Source organism: Tympanuchus pallidicinctus, unplaced genomic scaffold (genome assembly GCF_026119805.1).
Source record: "Tympanuchus pallidicinctus isolate F22 unplaced genomic scaffold, pur_lepc_1.0 scaffold3, whole genome shotgun sequence".
In the NCBI taxonomy this organism is placed as follows: domain Eukaryota; kingdom Metazoa; phylum Chordata; class Aves; order Galliformes; family Phasianidae; genus Tympanuchus; species Tympanuchus pallidicinctus.
The window spans coordinates 101,428,565-101,448,255 of record NW_026294747.1 but is presented as its reverse complement, the minus strand read 5'-3'; the positions used below and the strand labels follow the sequence as shown (position 1 = coordinate 101,448,255).

Here is a 19,691-nt window from a genome sequence, read left to right as displayed (position 1 = left end):
GTTTTCCTTAAAATGAAAAAATGGGGAAGTTCATACTTCAGTTTAAATAAGTAATCATTAGTGGAATTGTTTGGGGAGATTATATAAATGGTTGGACAGATTGTTTCCTTACCTTGTTGGTAAGGGTAGGCTGTAACCATATGGTAATATAGCTTCTTAGTGATTAGATCATGTTTTTGGAATTAAGAAATTGAGTAGGAGTAATAAAATGTTTTCACACTTCCATACCTTGTTGGTAAGAAAAGCAGTGGTACGTTTTGTTCTGTTTACAGATTGTAAGGCCAGAAAAGGCTGTTGTAATCATTTGGCCTATTATCTTTTATAACACAAGATGTAGGACTGTTCTATGTTAATTCTTCACTGTAGCAAAGAGATTTTAAAAAATTATTACTATTAAAAAAAAAGAAAGATTATTGTGATATAAAAATTCTCTGCAATGGGGAATCTGTCTCAGCTCCGAGGAAGTTGTTTCAGTGGCTAATTGCCTTTATTAAAGTAAGAAGGAATAAAAAGAAAATCAAGTTATAATCTTCCCTCTAATCTCAATTGCTTTAGATAAGGTTTCGAGCCATCATCTCTTACCAGTCCTTTTCCATGCATAGAAATTAGCCTATCCTCAGCCTTCTTTTCCTCACATGAAGGAAAAGAATATAATCATAGTGCCCTTCAACCCTCCCTTTAATAGGCTATATATATTGAGTTCCTTCAGTCTTAACCTGTTCAGTTTTCCAATTCAGTCTTAACTGTTAAGACTTTAGTCTTAACCCTCTTAACTGTTCCCAAGAAATTTCTATAATTTTTTCATTAGCTTTCTTGAACAGGGTACACCAAAAGTAGGCATTTTGTTCCTGGTGTTCTTCCTCCAGTGCCAAAACCAAGCATAATGTCATCTCTCGGCTTATGATTTCCAGACTGTTTGTTCAAGAAGGATATAAATGATTTTGACAGTGCTGTCATACTACCAGAAGGTCATTTAAAGATGACTAGTAACCATATCCCTGAATCTTTTCCATTATTTTGCTTCCCATGAGTTTCTCTGTCCCATTGCCAGGACCTGCTCCAGTGTCCACTCTTAAAGCAATACAGAAAAGCTAGAATTCAGAAAAGAGCTCAAAAAAAAGAAAAAAATTCCATCTGCAAAATACACCTGCTAATGTGACTTCCTCAAACCCTTTGAATAACTAGGTGCTCTACCTCAACCAGAAGCTATAAACTTGGCTTAGAAATAATTAGATGAAGTTTTACAGTATGCATTATTCAGAAGATTAGATATCATGACTGTAATAATACTTTCTGATCTTACTGCTTCTATTTTAAAGCTAAATTTATGATCTGAAAATAAGAGAGTTGGGAGCAACCTTTGGAGTGCTTTTACGGTGTCGGTATAGATATTGCATTTGATATCATTATAACAAAGGCGCAGTTATACTGCTGCTTAAGAGCAGATATAATTTAATTATACTTTCATCACTTTAATACAGCTTAGTTTAATGGAATGTTGAGTCAATCAACTAGAAACGACTCTTTCTTGCCTCAGTGTTCATGTTAATACCCTTCTGTATTTTCAATGATACGCAATTTTTTGTGAAATCGGAATTTGATTTCTGTTTGTTCATTTTTAGCTTCCCAGTGAAGATACTGAAACATTTGAGTATGCCTCACGGTGCTTATCACTGCTGGTTCAGCTCTACGGAGGCAACAGTCAGGAGAGCATGTCTCCAGAAAACATGGACAGCTTTGCTGAAGTGCTGCAATCCAGAAAAGATACACGGCATCGGAAGGTTTTGTTGAGAATTATAAAGAGACTGGTGAGTCTGCTTCTAAGCATTTTGAAATTCCACGTTTTTCCAGGTTTTTCTTACCATTTGATATTTTTTTTTGCACTGTTTGGGAGTATGAAAGAATTTTGAAAACAAAATATATGGAGTTAAATTCCATGTCTTTAAACTTCAGTTGATTTCTCTGGAGAAGGCTTCTGTTTTTAAATCCTCTTACGAAAAAAAATCGTTGAGTTTTTCCTATTTCACTTCCCTCCTCAGCTATTGAATTAACTCATGTTATTTATGTATTTGTTTAGTACTTTGGCTTTATGAAGTACTGAAACAGTTTCCTGAAAGCCTTCTGGAAGAGTCAACTTTGTATCATTAAATAGCTGCTCAGAACTGCAGGCTTTGATTTCATGATAGATAAAATGCTATTCTGTATTTGAAGTTCGTTTGTATGTAGATTGTTCTCACCAAGCATCCAGTTTTGCTCTGGAAAGCCCTATGTTTCCCTAGAAGAAGCACAAATATAGAAAACTGAAATTGGAATGACATTTAAAATTGGTGGTTTCTCTGGTTCAGGTTATCATCCTAAGAATTATTCATCTCCTTTATTTGCCCATGCTCTTCTAAAAAAAAAAAATCTAACAAAAAAGTTAAGACAATTCCTATTTATTTTTTCCTTTGCTTCTCCTTCTGTGTAATCATTATGCTGGCTAGAAGAGTTGTGTTTGTTGTTTTTTTTTTTTACTCTTCCTGTTTCTTTTCTTCAATAACAATTAAGAGGAAGAAGCAAAAAAAAAAGTGTGAGGAAAGGAAGGAGAAAGGAGGCTGTAATAAACATATCCAGATTATTTCCTATTAGCATAGCTACAGAGTGGTTGCATTTCCCTCCATTTTGAAGGCTGTGATTCAAAAGTTGATTCTGCACACAGGATGTTTAACATAGAAATGTCTATTGACTATCTTAAGAGAACAAAGCTATCCTATCACCTTTTGAATACTGGAAGTTCCTACAATTTTTTATTCTCTCAGTTGTATACCAGTGGTGCTGGTACTAGTTATTTATATCAGGCAGGTTTTCTGTAATTACTTTAATGAGATCATAGGATTTCTTTTGAAAGCAAGGTTCATACATAATTTGATAGATTATTTAATAAATTGTACACTATTTCTCTAAACCTTAAAATGCCCTGTTCAGAGGAGATGATTATCTTGTCATAATCACAAAAGACATAGAAATATAATGATATCTACTTAACAAGGATTCAGCCCACATCATCTGTTCATGATGAATTTTAAAGCCTTGAATGTCATTTTTCAATTTTTTTTTCCATTAATTACCCATACCTGAGCAATATTTTAATAGGAGGATCACTAAGTGCACCAGTTTCTATTCTTGCCTGTCAGTGCTTGTACCAAGCATTTTTTCAATATGTGATCACATTAACTTTGATATTAGAGACACAGGTATTGCTTACACAAGACAGGGATATTATAAAAAGAAGTTACTGTTTATGGTATAGCTGTCTTTATGGTATGTATTTCTTGTAATAGTAAAATGGCATAGTAGTAAGACCAGCTAGTCTTTGTCCAAGAGTTTCTTGTATCTCCAGAGGGCCAGCAGAGATGCATCTCCTAGCATCAGAACCTTCAGTTTAAAACCACATCAGAGAAATTCTCAGCATACAAGACTGTCTAACCTTGATGAAATGGAAATTTATATTTTTATGTTGTTTTAACTAATAGTATTTATGAGGTTTTGCCTCCAGTAAGCTTTTTGTGGACAAAGTTGATGTTGTTGTTTCTAACGTGATCATTTCTCATTTATCAACTTGTCCAGCAAATTGACTGAGGAACAAAGTGAACTTCCTGCAGCGCTTTCTTCACTGATTTTTGCCCTACAATTTTGTTATATTCATTTGTAAGCAGAAATACAGATTTAGGCCAGACTAGGTCAAGAAGAAATCTAAGTGCAGTTACTTATTAATGCAAGGTACATGAACAGACCCTTTTTGTTTTTTTTCTGTTTGAGAACCTTTTTCTGGTTGTCAGCTAACACCTCCACATCGTTTTCCTCTGCACAGTTTTGCAGTCACTCTGCCCTAAGCCAGTGTCACTGCATGGGATTATTGTGACCCTAGCACCCAGCACTTGGCCTTGTTGAATGCCATATGACTGGACAGGACCCATTGATCTAGCCTATCCAGATCCCTGTAAAGCCTTCCTACCTTCAAGCAGTTCCTGCCTAACTTGTTGTTGCCTGTAAACTCACTGAGGGTACACTTGATCCCCTCATCCAGTTGACTGATAAAAATGTTAAAATTGAATCGAGTACCCTGAGAAATACCACTACAGACTACAGACTGGCTATCAAACCAAACAGAACTCCATTCACAGTAACCTAGTGGGCCTGGCCATCCTGCCAGCAAACGGTGCACCTGTCCAAGGCATGAGAAACCATCAGCAGTTTCTTGAAGAGAAGTCTGTGGGAAACAGTACCAAATGTCTTGTTAAAGTCCATGCAAACAACATCCACAGTCTTTCCCTCATCCCCTAAGTTCATCATATTAGAAAGAGATCAGGTTAGTCAGGCATGACCTGTTTTTTGCAAACTCATGGTGAGTGAGTTCGCTCCCTGATTGTCCTGGATGTGCCGTGTGATGGCAAATTAAGATGATCTGCTCCATGACCTTCCCTGGCACTGAGCTCAGGCTGGCAGCCTGTGATTCCTCACATCCTCTTCCGTGCCCTTCTTGTAGATGGATGTTATGTTCTCTGTGCTCCAGCCAGCTGGGACCTCCTGGTGTAGCCAGGACTGCTGATACACTATTGGCATTGGTTTGGCAATCGCTTCTGCCAGTAACTTCAGCACCCTTGGGTGGATTCCATTTTGCACTGTAGCTTGTGGATGTTGAAGAAATGATTTTATTGTAAAAAGAAATGATTAGAATTAAAAACAGAAAAAATGTACTTTCAGCTAACTTTTTAAACTATGTAGGAAAGTATCATTGAAAAGCCTTAAAGAGGCAGCACTGGCCATCTTTATGTTTTTTACAATGAACTCGTAGCTTTCAAAGCTTTTGACTCTGTCAGGCCCTGATTAACCAGTCTTTTTCAGGGATGTTCTCTCACTGGCGTTGATACAAAGGACAGAAACTGAATAAAATCATTGAGTCAAAGAAACAGGTGGTTTTTTTCCTTCAACCCTTTTGCTAACTCTCCTGTTCTGGTTTCTTCATCTTGCATTAGACAATACTGCTCTTCAGATTTTTAGCGACATCTGTGCAACTGAACAGCAATGTCAGAAGAGTGGTCGTTTCATCTTTTAGTTTTAGAAGCCTCTCCTGCCACCCTTTGTGGAAACTGCTATCTTACCACTTCATTTTTGCTGTGAGAATATAATGTATCTTGTTACAGTCCAGTAAATCACCTATATTAAAGTACTTCTTTGTGAAGTGAGAGAGATTTTCATGAGGGAAGCATATAGTTCAACTTCTGCATACTTTACTAGAAGACTTTAATTTCCTTTTCCCCACAGAAAAAAAGTCTACCTGCCAGCTCAAATCAACATCTAGTATGTAATGTGAAAGCAAGTGATTATCACCAGAACTTTTTAGAACTAGCCGATGCCTTTTCACTGGACACATAATCACTGTGAGATGATAGCTCTGTACAGGCAAATAAGATGTTTCATCTTTCAAAACGAGAGAAACACTTTGTTATTTTATTTTGTTTTATCTGGTAATAGGAAAAACTCCTCTGAGAAAGAAGAATAAACGTCAGGCTCTAACAGGCAGTTCTCCTCTCACTGTGCAGAGTGAACTTCTGTTCTGTGACTTTTTTCTTTAAGTCCTTGTCAAAAAGTATATTTGAATTCCACCTAAATCACACTTTTTTTCCTCTGATCTTCTTTCTAGAACCCGATTTTCACTAATTTGCATATCATAACTGTCAAAAAGTAGCTCGTCCTTTATTTTTGAGCAACTTAAGACATTTAAGAAGTGATCTCTGTGTCAGATATCCTGTGGGGGATATGTAGGAGGATTTCTCAAATTGTATTAGGCTATGTAGAAAGATGATAAAGCCAGAACCATGGTACATGCACTATGACAAAAGCATATATATATTTATTAAAAATTGCTATGGTTGTTCTCAGACTAGGTCCTCATTATCTTAATCACTGATTACACATTCTGAGGAAAAACATTGAGAGCTTGAAAAGAGATACGGTATGATATGGGGTAACAACTCTGCAATCCCTCCGAAGGTTGAATTTCTTACTGGAGTTTTCCTCCTCAGTGAACTCCTGCATAAATGTCTGCTCAGAGCTTGCCTCAGAGAAAGGAAAGCAAAATTCCAAAAGATTTTCAGTGTCCTTTTCGCATCTTCAGCTCTGAGTATTCAGCACCACAAGGAGGTGCTTGTGTAGCAATTCCCAGTGGTCTGCTTTTCCAGAGTTTGTAAAGCTAATGAACCTGCTGGCACATCTGCTCTGAGGGTGTACTTCTCTCAAATAGCCTCAGTTAAGTGGAGAAAAACTTCTTACACACCTTTCTCCTAATCTGAATCTTTTAAGAATACCTTTACTTAAATTATTCACTGAAGCAATACATACTACGTCATTGCTCTGAGGATTGATGTTATGACAGAGATGCTTGTTAGACTCTGAATACCATACTTGCTTGTGGGTTACTGATGTGTATTGCCATAAGTGCACTGGCTGTTGTATGTTTTCATGAAATTATACATCTTCTTACTATCTGGATCATTCTGTCACAATTTCTTCCTTTCATTAATACCACTTGTTTCAAGTTGTTAGCAAACTTGCATCTCTTCATTATTTATAATTGAGTGATCGAGAGAACATAATTGAGTGGCTTCAGTCTGCAGTAGAAGAACATGCTTGAGTAGGATGAAGCATTTCTTTAGACATAAAGAACTAAAGATTCCCCAAGAAGAAAACGCACTTCATGCCTATCTTAGACAGGATGAGTTTCTCACAGTGCTCTGAAGAAGACCGATGGAAAGGGTAACGCCATTTCATTTCTTTATTCCTTTTCCTCTGACTTGAGAGGTTCCCCCTGTTTACAAACCCCTCACAGGCCTTCATGTAATAGGTACAGATAGATTTTAATGAAATTTGAGAGCGTTTCCAGAGATTGCAGATAGGGAGGCCATTTGTGCAGTGCTGTTGCTTGGTAACCTTAAGCCGTCCTATTTGCAGGCTGTGCAATAAAGCAATGGAGATGGACAGTTTGCCTTCCCGTGTGCCCTTCCCAGGTTTGCCTAGAGGGCCTATGAGCAGTGAGAGATGTGCTTCTAGCTCCTTCCTTGCTGACTTTAACTTAGTTGCAGAGCAGGGTTTAAAATACAGATTGGTGAATTTTGCATACGTTCTGACTGAAATAAAATTTAATGAAACTTCTTAAAAGAAACCCCATAACTCCAACATGGAGATTCGGGAATCAGATCCTCTGATCTGGGCCATCCCGTGCCCTTTGGTCAAGAAGCAGTACATGGAGTTCACAGCTAAAATTTATTACAGCGGTTATTATTAGGCCTGTACATCAGTTCAAACAGCAATTAAACCATGATTTAAATTGAGGTAGTATAATTTGAACAAATCTAGCATTTGGCAGGCTGACTTCCCTTTGGTGGTACATCCCCTTTGCTGTATTTATTGTTTACAGAACAGTGAATCGAGCTCATAATTGATCAGCCTATCTGAGTCATTTGGTTTTGTCTTATTGGAAGAAAAGAAAGAATATTTCAGTATTCAGACTTACTTTAGGGCACTGACAGAATTTTGTTAGGTGTTTTCTTTTTCTGATTAACTTTCCTCTGCATTTTACCATACCCCTCTTTCAGCTAGCCAAAATTATTAAGTGCAGTGTTCTGAAGCTGTATAGCCATGGGTTGTATTTCAGTTATTTCAGTAGCTATATTTATGTCTTATGAAATTAATTAAGATAAGGTGTCCATAGGCAGCAAGTGTCAGTCACTGCTGCAACCCCTGGAATTCTTGTCTTCCCCTATCTTGTCACTGTTGATCCTGTCCGGAATTTCTGTAGTTGATACCAGATGGCAGAAAAGTTTCCAGTTTTTTTGGTCCAAAGGACCAGATGGTATAGAAATGCTTTGGTTATTTCTTCTCATAGAAGAGACAATTTTGTCCAGGCTTATAGGATCACCTTTTTCTGCCCGTGTCAGAGTCCTCTTCTGTGCAAATTTTGTACTTCTCTGAATATGCTTGCTCTGATTCCCTTTCTGTCATATGGTATGTGTTCCTATGTGCATATTTAACCACAGCATGTTTTCTTTTTGTATGTGACTTGAGATATTCTCAAGTTGAAGAGCCAAGAAATTTTAGCTGTAAGAATTAGAATTTTATTTCAACTTTGGATTCTAAGCTGAGATTTTTCTTTCTCCAGCTAATAACTGGATTCCATGAGCCTGTTCTACCATAACCTATGGTAAAATCAGAAAATTAAGCGGTGATGCATAAAATTGGATGATAAAGATGTTTCTAACATGCAATTAACTCAGCGTTTTTGGAGGTGTGTAGGAGTTTGCATGGCATGGAAAGTCCATATCGAGGAGAGCACACTGCACTTTGGTATTTCCATCAAAAAGATAAACACCTGTTTTGCTAGCAAATCATGTCTTGACATCGCCTGCTGCTCACTCAGAAGTTCAAACACAGGTCTATATTAATGGTTTGTTTTTGTTTGTCCTTAGTGTTTGTTTGATGCTGATACCTTTCTAGTATAAGGATAGACAGATCCTACTTTTGATGCTTTTTATTTGTCGTAGCAGTTTTGTTTAATGTTACTCTCCTACCTGTATAGGCTCCTATGATACTTAGTTTGTAAAGCATTTCATGGTCCTCAAATTAGAAATAATAGATATCGTGAAACATTTTGCTTAAGAGGATCCCACCAGCAGTAAGAAAATACCTCTAAATTTGCAAAAATATTTTCTCAGCTGGAATATTAATACCCAGTGCATGTATTTCTGGGGTCTGTTAATGGGAGCATGTAAGCAGTAGTTACTGCTATCATTATTGCCATAACTGAATCGCATTACTGCAGGTAGAACAGGACCTCATTGTGGTAACCTCAGTGCAAACACAGTAAAAAGTCATTTTTTGCTCCAGAGAGCAATCCAACTTCCTATCTGTCCTCAAAATAAGCTCAAGAAATTGCATGACACCAACACTCTCAAACAGGAAATAATCTGACACAAAGATAACCATCATTTATAAAACTTGGGCAGTGTTCAGTTCTCTGAAAGCAAGAATGGGAGAGTAACTCACTGCACCTGACTGCTAATACTGAAGTATATTCATTTTATTCTAAAGTTAAACTCTTATAGTCACAGCAGTATTTCAAAACCCTTGGTCTTTATATAGTCTTAATGTGAAGCCATTACCAGAAACTAGAATGTAGAAAGTTTTTGGTTGCTTGCATTGAAGATGGGATAGAAGTATACAAAGCAACCAGGTTCTTTGTGACTTCTTGCAATGTCCTATTGTGAAACCTTTAACAAAATCTCCCATTCTTATTGCATCTATTCACTTAACTCAGCAAATTTCTTGAGGGTGAAGTATTCCATTGCATTTCAGTATGTAATTAAAATTTTAACTGTAAGTAAAATTTAACTACCGTTTACTGTGAAGAAATCTGATGTAATTAAATCCCCTACTGGGAAGCAGTGGTCCTTCTTTTGTCTTTTAAATGACCTAATGCAAGACCAGAGTCAAAGGGCTTGACATATCCTCTTAATTAAACTTCAGCACTTCCTTGTTCTCCTTCACATTTTCTCTATCTATTGACTTCTGCATATATTTCAAGTTCTGTACCTTAATATGGCATCTGGATTTCACGTAGACTGGATCCATATTCTCTTCATCTTCTAAGGCTGAAATACAGCTGAGAAGCTTGTGTTTTCAAAAATCAAATCATGAGCAAATTTGCAGTTCACAAGGAGTTTGATTTAACTTATGTGTTGTATGGATGCAGGTAAACAGGGAATATAGTTCAAGTGCTTATAGGGATGTTTTGTAGAGGGAGGCAGTGCTTGACCATTAAGCTTTGAGGATGTATGGGACTCTGAAGCACGTGAATGAGGCACAGGAGATGTAGATTCATAAAGCATTTCAAATACAGGCTGTCAGAGGGAAATGGTGAGTAAAAATATGACAGATCCAACAAAAAGTATGCTAGTCTTGATAATGAGACCAAGCAATATGACCATATGTGGTCAGAGGAAGGCAGTGTTTAAGGAGGTAGAGCTTATTGGAAAAATCAAGGTTGAAAATTATTTTAGAGGCATCAGTCATAACATACATGCTTTGAAAGAACACAGAACATTTAACATCCCTGGGTACCTCGTGAACCTAGTGGCTGCTTGACATATTCACTAACAGTTAGTGCATGCTGTTCAAGTTCCCCATGCTCATTTTCTAATCCCTAGCTATAATAACCATATCTGGGGTTTATGAACATGATGCTGCACAATTTCAGATAAGTCTGTGATTTGTGTAAGTGTTCTCAAACAATGTTGTGTTTAAAAATAGCATTTGTATGCATTGAGATTAGGCTTTGAGTAGATTACTACCATAATTTGCCCTCCATCCCCAGTCCATGCAGTGATTCAATCTAACATCTTCAGTGATGAAACCTCTGCATTTTAAAGTATGAAGACTATACTAGTTAAACATTTATGAAGTGCCCAGTGCTGTCATTTCTTTAAACTATTAAAATGTAATGTTTTTATATGAACATAATTATACATTTATAACAAATGTAATTTCTGGTAATGTGATGTTCTATGGACTGTGAATTATTGTCCTAAATTTCATACAGCAGATGCTTTCTCTGGGATATAACGATGAGTTGATGAGTTCATATGATGATAAGAATGTCTCATAATCTGCATGCCAGCTCTACTCTGCTTATACAGCTTGCCTTTTTAGATCTTTCAGGGGGCATTTTGAGAGCAAAGAATTCTCACGAGAAGCAACTGATTACCCATATCCTTTAACATCAATAAAAATATACCTCTGTCAGAGGTGGGTAGCGATCATTTAGAAGACGGATCATCAGATGCATGACGTTTTATGGTATCAAATAGCTCTGATGATTTGAAATGATTTTTTTTTTAATTATTTTTTTTAGCAAAAATACTGGTGTATGTAATAACAAGAGAGCTGTTGTAGACCGTAACCTGAGTGTTTATTGATGAGTCAAAATGATGTGCTCCAAAGTGCAGAATATTGCACCTTGTGGATAGAAATCTGATCTTTATGCTGTAGACCCATGAGAATTGTAATGCATGGATTTATTACATATAGGAATTGCATCAGAAGATAATGATATCAGAACCTGCCCATCCCTGGGCTAAACAAAATGTGCCCTGAGCAGAACTTCTTCTCACGGTGGGCTTGGGGAGATGCAGCAGCAGGATGTCCTGGAGGAGCTGTAGTTGCCTTGTGTGCCCGAGCAGAGCAGCTCTGCAGGGCTTCCTGGGAAAGCAGCATCGAATCAGTCTGAAAACATCACCTAAGAGCCCTCAATGATTATGTGTGTTTTACTTCTTCCCGTTAGTGTACAAGTCTACACAAATCATGTTAGAGTTGAAAACAAGTTAATCTATTATGATAGAATAATTCCCATGGAAATGAGTATATTAGCTTATACTGCTACTTTTCTTTAAAGTACTGCTGCTATTTAAACATGGCAAAAAGCAGTTTTTGCTGTATGTGATTTAAAGGAATAATTGTTCATAAGGACCTGTGCCTCCTTTTGTCCTTTTGAACAAATATTGCAGTTTATATGTTTGCAATATAAGTGGGGATATATTCATGAAATGGCATGCAACATTGATTTTCAAAATCCATAACTAGAAGTTGGCTAAGAGTAATTTGTGCCATGTATATCAGTCAGATACATGTTACTCCAACTCTGCTAATATATAGCAGTAATTCTTTCAGGTTGGTGAGGAAAATTCTTGCTGCTGAAAAGCAAATTACAGCTGTCATTGAAAGACTTCAGAAATAACATGCCCTCAGGATTGCTCGAGTGGACTGTTGCTCCACTGAGGAGCTCTGATGACATCAGAGAGGTGCTCATGCAATTTATTCATGTAATTGGAATTCCAAGATGTAATACATATTACATTTCGAAGGTGATGTTATTTAATAATGAATGATTTTAGAGACTCTTCTAGTCTCTATATCATATCCTTGCTCCTTCATCATTATATTTGTTAGGATCCTTTGCTCCCCATGCCTTTTTTTTTTCCTACATGATTTCCACATCTACTCGCATGTTTTTGATTCTTCTCTCAGCTCCTGAACCAGATGCTCCTGACCTTTCTTGAAGCTTACTTTTTTTTTCTCTCTCTTAAATGAGACTGGAAAGCTTTGTGGGAATTGATGTTGAAATGTGGAGGAGCAAGAATGTTAAGATCTATTCCCATCTTAATTTTGACCACTGCAGGTTCCTACAAGATCTTCTTCCCCTTCTTGCAGTTTCATACATTTATTTTGCATAACTATTTATGATCTCAAGAGTACATAATTACATTAGCATACTGTTCTATGCTTGTGAGTGTACACCTTTAAGCATATACACTTTTTTGTAATCCTCTAAAATTTTCTCATTAAATGATAACTTGCACTTTCACCATTTCCATTCACATAACGGTTAAGAGTTTCTAAAATGGATAGGATTTGAAATACTCTAATTTTCCAAATCCATTTCTAGAAATTCCACAGGAAATATAATTCTCTTAAAGGCACTAATTATTGACTCCTCAATATCAGGCCTATAAAATTTCCTCTTTTTTCCCATCCTAAATTTTTGGCTCTTTTGAGTCCTAGCAAAAAGTATTTATTTCTGGTTTTGGGTTTTTTTTGTGTGTTTGTTTGTCTTTATACCTTGCATGTGTGTCTTTTGCTTAACTCCCCTTTTAACAAACTCTTTTAAATGGATGATGAACCTTAATGATCTATTCAAGCTTTTCATCATCAGAGTTAAAACGGCTTTGAAAAGAGGCAAACAGAATTGGTCCATCTCTACTAGAAAATAGTAATAATCAGATGTAAATCTGCCAAACTTGTTCTATTCAGCTGTTGCCTAATACCTTGTAGAGCACTTCAGGGGCTTCAAAAATGATGAAACTTTTAGTTTGACTTGGATGAGAAAGTAGAATGCAAATGTAATCACTCTGACAGTGATTTAATGACTCTGGGACACCTGGGAGTAAGGCAAGGTGCAGAGGACTATGGAAAGATGTGGAGTGGAATGCATAAGGAGCATTATTAGTGCGATTAGAGGACTTCTGACAGCTTTAAGTGAAGCCTTATTCAGAAGATTCAGTAACATGCAAGTCACTCCAAAAATAATGCCTCCTATTTATTTCAGTGAAAACTACAACAGATACAGAAAGCAGAATAGCACTTTATGGTAGAGTAAGTTCTCAGCTACAAATCACTGCTCTTCAGCATAGTCACCACCATTAGCTCCATTGATTCATTGATTCAATGATAGATTCATTGTCGCCGGTGATGCACAAGACCCTGAATGCCTCCCTGAGAAAAATCTGTACCAGTGGAGGTGACCCACTCTTGCCACTGCTGAAACACACCACCTACTGCATCACTGTACTTGTATCTGCTATTTAGACTCCACAAATGTTCAACAAGCATTGGTGAATGTCAGTGGAAGCCATTTTTTCTGGTTCAAGGATTTCAATTCCACCCCTTTTCTTCAGACACTTTTCCATATCAGCCACTATTCTGTCAGACTGCCCCTCTGCTGCCATCTGTCTCATAGCCACAAGAGGTAATGGAATAATGGGTGGGCAGGTTCAACCTCTACAGCCATACCACCAATGTCCACCTCTGATGTTGTGGGCCAAGATAATAAAAATAGGAGGCATTGCTTTTGGAGCAACCCTCTTGGTTTATATATAACCTTATAGCGAGGAAAAATTAATTAAAGAATTATACTGAAGTAAGGTCTAGCTATGACCTTAGACAGGCCTTGTTTCAGAATGATGAGCTCTGTTTTCTGCATGGGTTCCTCCATGGTGCTGTGGCTGTGCCCCCTGTCAGACCTGGCACCATTCTTACAGAGTAGAACATATATATGGGTGGTCTGCAGGGCCACCACATAATGATTGTGAGCAGCACCTCTGTGTACTGAGTTGTGTGTTTATATGGTACTCAATGTAGTCTTGGTTTTGCCTGGAAACTTAAGATGAAGGATTAATCAGGGAAAAAGTGAAAATTATTAAAGGCAAGTTTGTAGTATTTGAGTGGATCAAAGAGCTCTTTCTTCTTAATCATTCCCTGGACATTCATGCTTAAAGGTGTGGTATCTTATCATAAATTGGTCTAACTTTGTCAGGTTAATAAGATTTCAGAACAGGTGCCAGTTGTAGAACAAGGGACAAACTGAACAGGAGACTGTTATCCATATTTAATTACATACTTCCAGATGTAAGAAGGACTAGTTCTTAAATTCAGAGATGGTGCTGGAGTGGCACATCTTGAACCTCAGTTCACCAGCACAACACTCTTGGAGAGAAAGTTAGGGAAACAGGTTATACATTTCTTACATAATTAATAGATTACTAGATCTAATGGTTGAAGTATTGAGGTGTTTTATGAAAGAGTTGTTACAGCTTTCAGATAAAACTAGTAAAATCAATTGAAGAAAACTGATATTTTCTGCCAGTCAAATGACTCGCAAAGCTCATTAGTTTCATGGTTTTTTTCCTTAAATTCATCTTTTCACTAAAAGTATGTGGTTGAAAATAGAGAGATAATTAGCATTAGCCCATGTATGAGAAACTGCTAGTGACAGAAGCTTATTTATTGTTGTGTACAATTAAAATATGATGTGAACACATGAGAATTTACATTAAAACAAGATTGCAACTTGTCAGCAGTTTCCTTTGTTCAGCTGTGTGTTTATTAGAATACAGCTGCTTACCTACTTTTATATGACATTATAATAACAGTAGCAATGTCTTCATTATTCAAGATGTCTAAACCAGTTTGATTACACAACACACCAGGAAAAATATATCTGATACCATCTTTGTTGAAGAAGTAGATCTGAAGTAAGACTTTTTCATATATGTATTTTATATACGTTATATAGAAACCTTCCCATCTCATCTCTCTTTGTTTTATATGTATATGTATATATATATATAAATTTCTTGCAGTGTGTTGTTTGTGAATAGCTCCTAAGCTGATTTATGTAGATCTTTTTGTTTGTTTTAATGGACAACTTTCTTTGGTAGCTCTAAAAATAAACGACTTGTGAGTAGCAGAGCACATGCATTTCTTTCCTAAACCTGTCATTCTACTAAGTGATTTTTGCAGGCTGATGGTTGGTCTTAATTCATGTGTATGAAGATTTTTGGGATTGGTACTCCTGCTGTTGAGGATCAGCTTCTTATGGCCTCTGGCTTTTAGGTACGCATGCGGAGAGGTCACAGCCTTTTCCAGCTCCTGCAGTTGGATGGGGTATATTTCAGAACATACAGAGAGAAAAGCAAAAGGTTCATCTGTCTTTAGTGCCCTACTGACACACTGCATCCTGAGGGAAAAGAAGGAAGAGTCAGGGCCTCTATTTCTTCCTGCTTACAGATGTGGTCCAGCATAGAGAAGCCATCAGCAAGTTCTTGTGAAAACTTGTAAAAGAAGGATCTGGAGCACTCTGAAATGAAGGAATGAAATTGGGCCGCTTTATCTTCAGCATGCAGAGGGGACAACCAGTGCTGTTAGCTTCTGTTAATACGGTTTGCATTGCTCTCCAAAACAGTTAGAGAAATTGCTGGTCACGTGCATTTCATGGGTTTCTTTTGCAGTCGTGTGCACATCTTGATAGCTTTCTGAAAAGGTGGGTAGTAATTTGACACAACTTTCTTGCTGACTGCATGTCTCTTTCATGTGTCATATTTCTGTCTGGGATTCTATTTCTCACAGTCATTGCTGTGCATAGAAGAGGAGTTATTGCCCATGACTTTGAACAGTTTGTCTGTTCATAGCCTGGTTTTCTGGAGCAGGAGCAGAAAGAATGAACGAGGACTTTGGTCACCATCAAAATTGAGACCTTAAGCACAGGCATCAGGTTTGTTGGTGTGGAGAGGGATACCTCTGATAACTGATTTCCTGTTGCTGTCCCTATAGAAAGCAATGTTTCCCATCTTCAGCTTACTGATGTCTGTCAAATGCACAGTTTGGTCTTCTGCACAGTTCGTCCAACCCCACAGCCATCATTTATGGAAAAGTTATGAGCTGTTGCTTGTTTGGGAAGTACGTAACATTCAAATTATCTCATTTTTTTTGTTTGGGAGTTGAAGAAAGTTGTGCATATCTGCTTCCTCTTACTTCTCCTGTGATTTCCTTTGGAGAAGAGTTTCCAAAGTACCATAATGTCTCACTGCTCTTTACAAAACATGTAAATTCAGCTTAAATGCCAGGTATTGCTTGTGAATGTGATTTAGATTTATTGCTTGTGACGTGAATGACATAATTCTATCAGTTCTTTTTACCTAAATGTGATACCATTGACATTGATTTAAATGGATTAATACTTCAATTATTCTTTCATTTATATAAAATTTATTTAAGAATATCTTGGTATTCCAGTGGCAGAAGTTATGGTGCTTCTATTTAATTGCAGGTGTCAATAATTTACTAGAATTATACTATGCAATATATATTCATCTCCTTGTGGCACTTTCCTAATTTATCTCCAGTCCCCAAACCACTGGGCAGAAACTTCTAAGTGAGCGACACTCAGTGGTTTGCCCTCTAATGACATTTTTACCTTTTCAGCTTTTGCTTAAATCTGGCTATTAATTTGAAAATGTGGAATAGCTCGTAATAATCATTATACGCTCCTGTGAAGCTGCAAAGGGAAAAGCCACAAATGTTCTGATGTTTTCACGTTTGAGAACCCATACTTTTAATGTTATAGAAGTCACTTACTGATGACAGTTTAATCATAGGGTTAAAACTAACTGGGATCTAAGGAAAAGAATGAAAAAAGAGGAGAGGCAAGGAAAAAAACGCGAAGCATCTCTATACAGAAGCATCTGATCTTAACCTTGGCTAGCAATTATTTGGGAGGGATTTTTTTTGCCCTTCAGTGTACAGAAATGAGATAAGCACAGGAGTGCAGTTGCACCCTGTGGTTTTCAAAAGGAAAAAAGCAACTGGGCAGATTATTGAAACATTGTGAGATTCAGACATAGATCCTGTAAGCTTGAATTTTAAATTGCATCAGCTAAGTCATGATTCACAACTGTCTTTTACTTCTCAATGGAATTCATCTATTTTCTTTAATATTTTTATTTTATTACAGTGATTTATTTTTAACTCTCCAAAATGTACTTCTGCTGTTAAATATGGCTGATGGTGGGTATGCTTGAACTCAAATACAGTAGAAATGCAGGAAAGAGAGCAGAGCAGTACTGCGTTATGAAAAGTTTTGTGCATATCTCCCAAGAAACTCTGCCTTCAGTTATGTGCAGGTTTGGAACTTTGTCAGAGAGGGAGTCTGTGAGCCATCATATCTCAGCCAGTCAGATTCTGTCCTATAATGCTTGGGCAAATTCAAAATGCAGAATTGGTTCAAACTTGGGAACAGGTAGCGGAACTCAAAAGCAGCGTTTCTTTTCCTGCAGTTATTGAGGAAAGTAAAAAAAGTAAAATTGGTAGAATGTGACATGAGTGCCAAAACCCATTTTCAGTGGTCATTTATAAATCTATATAATGTTCCTCTTTACTGAAAGTGGTGTCTGTTAGGTAAGCTGTATTCTTGCAAGCGTAAAAAGTTTCAAGAAAGGAAATGTACGGTTTTGTAATAGTTTTTATTTTTTTTCAAGTGAGTTCTTTTTAATTTTGGAGGGAAGAATTACAGTTGTAATGTTGTCATCCGTACTTCAAAAATATTTGGATTAAAAACCATCCTGTCTATCTACCTAATCGACCTCACAGCTTTGAGTCAACTGAAAAGAAAGCTGAGCACCACTTTATGGAAAGGAAAAAAATGAGAATATACATCTGGAGTTGTCGAATCTGCCTTCATAAATAATGAATCTGATTTTTATTTGTATTCAACTAACGGTGGCTTATTGAACAAACAAAAGGACCAGGAGTGAAAGAGACCAGGCAAATGAAGTGGTCATGGAGGGAAAAAGTTTTAGCATTAGGAAGTTTTAATCTTAAAAAGAAAGACTTTATTTCATTTTTAGTTGTTTTAAACCTTTATCCTTACTGAAAATCAGTCAAATTTGAAAGTGAGCTGTTGCTTATTAACAGGTTTTGTTCTGTTGGTGTTATTTGGCTTGTTATGTCAAGGAAAACACACTTCACCAGTTAATCTACGTTAGTGATTAGGTGGATCTTCAATAACATTCAAACTCTTTTTCTGTAAGAACTCTTTCTGTAAGAACTTTTTTTTTTTTTTTTGGCAGATTCCACACAAAATGTAACATTATTCAAGTGCAAATATATCTTTGTGAGTCAAAACTGGAGAGGTCACTGGGTTTCTGGCAGGATAAAATTTCCCTGTGGTATCATTCAGCCAGTTATCAGAGAGGCATCTCTGTAGAATGTCAGTGTTTAATTGAGGTAATGGTTTGAAACCACCTGTCTGCCCCGTTCAAGGTCATATGCAGACTTGTTCAGTCAACTCCTTTACCCTTTGGTAAATCAGTGAAGATGGTTTCTTCTTGCATTTAAACATAAAATATCAACATATTTATTACAGCCTTCAACCAGTTCCAGCTCCGGTATGCATGCTGACTGATCCCAACAATAGATGGCGGTGCATGGTGCAGGATGCAAGAAAGGGAGCTCTCAGCTCTCAGCTCTCCTCCAGGCCCACAGACAGAATCACAGAATAGCATAGGTTGAAAGGGACCTCCGACCCCCCTGCTATAGGCAGGGCCACTAGCCTCCCCATTTAATACTAGACCAGGCTGCCCAGGGCCCCATCCAGTCTGGCCCCGAACACCTCCATAGACGGGACAAAAAGAAAAGATCTTGCACATTATCTTTTCCTTGGGGCAGTGGTGTCAGAACATAGATCAGGGCCTGTTGCTGCTGCAGAGTGTTTCTCTGACTGCCACACCTTGGGTTTTTGTTGCATTAGATTCTGGAGAAATTGTCAAGAGTGCTGCTGCTCAGCAGTCTAAGCAGAAAGGACACTGCATTAAAAAAATAAATTATGTTGTTTCAGCTTTGTGAAGTAGATAAAGAATCTTTTCTAGAGGTGTTCAAGAAAATTATTATGAGAATATATAAGCCCATTTTAGTTTCCTCCTGCAAACAGAAAATTATGAAAGCAGCACATCTGGAACCATGATACAGCATCCAGACATCTGCTCCCCACGTACACATGAGATAGCATGCCTTCAGTTGTGCACATAGCTTGCTCAGAGTGACATGAGTTGTGTTCTTGGACTGCTTTGCTGTTGCATGCTGCCGACTGTTCTGCAGTTTAAGTTTTGTAAGTGATACAGCATTTTTATCTTTTCTCATTGGGCCAGGGTGGTGAGTGTGCATTTGGTTGTGCTGGAAGTTGTTGAAGTATCTCACGGGATTTTGTTCTGGTTGATAATTGCAATTTATGTGCTGCACTTGGAATGACTTTTGAGATGTTTTTAATAGGTCAGGATTCATGGTTTTATATTCATAGAATGGAGTTAGAAGAGACCCATAAAGATCATCAGGTCCATTTGCTGGCTCCACACAGCACCACCAAAAATGAGACCATATTTCTGCTTTGCACAGAGAGAGATCATGTGAAGGTTAAAGGAGAGGCAAAACTGAGTGAGAAGGATAACCAGAGTTGAAATTGAGCAAAATGAAAGTTTTGCTATGCTTATACA

The 19,691-nt window shown here is 37.3% G+C and overlaps 1 protein-coding gene across 3 annotated transcripts in view; it reads left to right on the top strand.

Moving 5' to 3' along the window:
* Window positions 1-19,691, top strand: part of ULK4 (unc-51 like kinase 4) — a 212,399-nt gene that overhangs the window by 157,424 nt on the left and 35,284 nt on the right. For all 3 annotated transcript variants that reach the window (XR_008209227.1, XM_052694278.1, XM_052694277.1), the window contains exon 35: window positions 1,623-1,808. Coding sequence is in view for 2 of the 3 variants with exons in the window: in XM_052694278.1 (XP_052550238.1) it covers window positions 1,623-1,808 (186 nt within the window). In the remaining variant the exon portion in view is untranslated. The remainder of the gene's footprint in view (window positions 1-1,622; window positions 1,809-19,691) is intronic.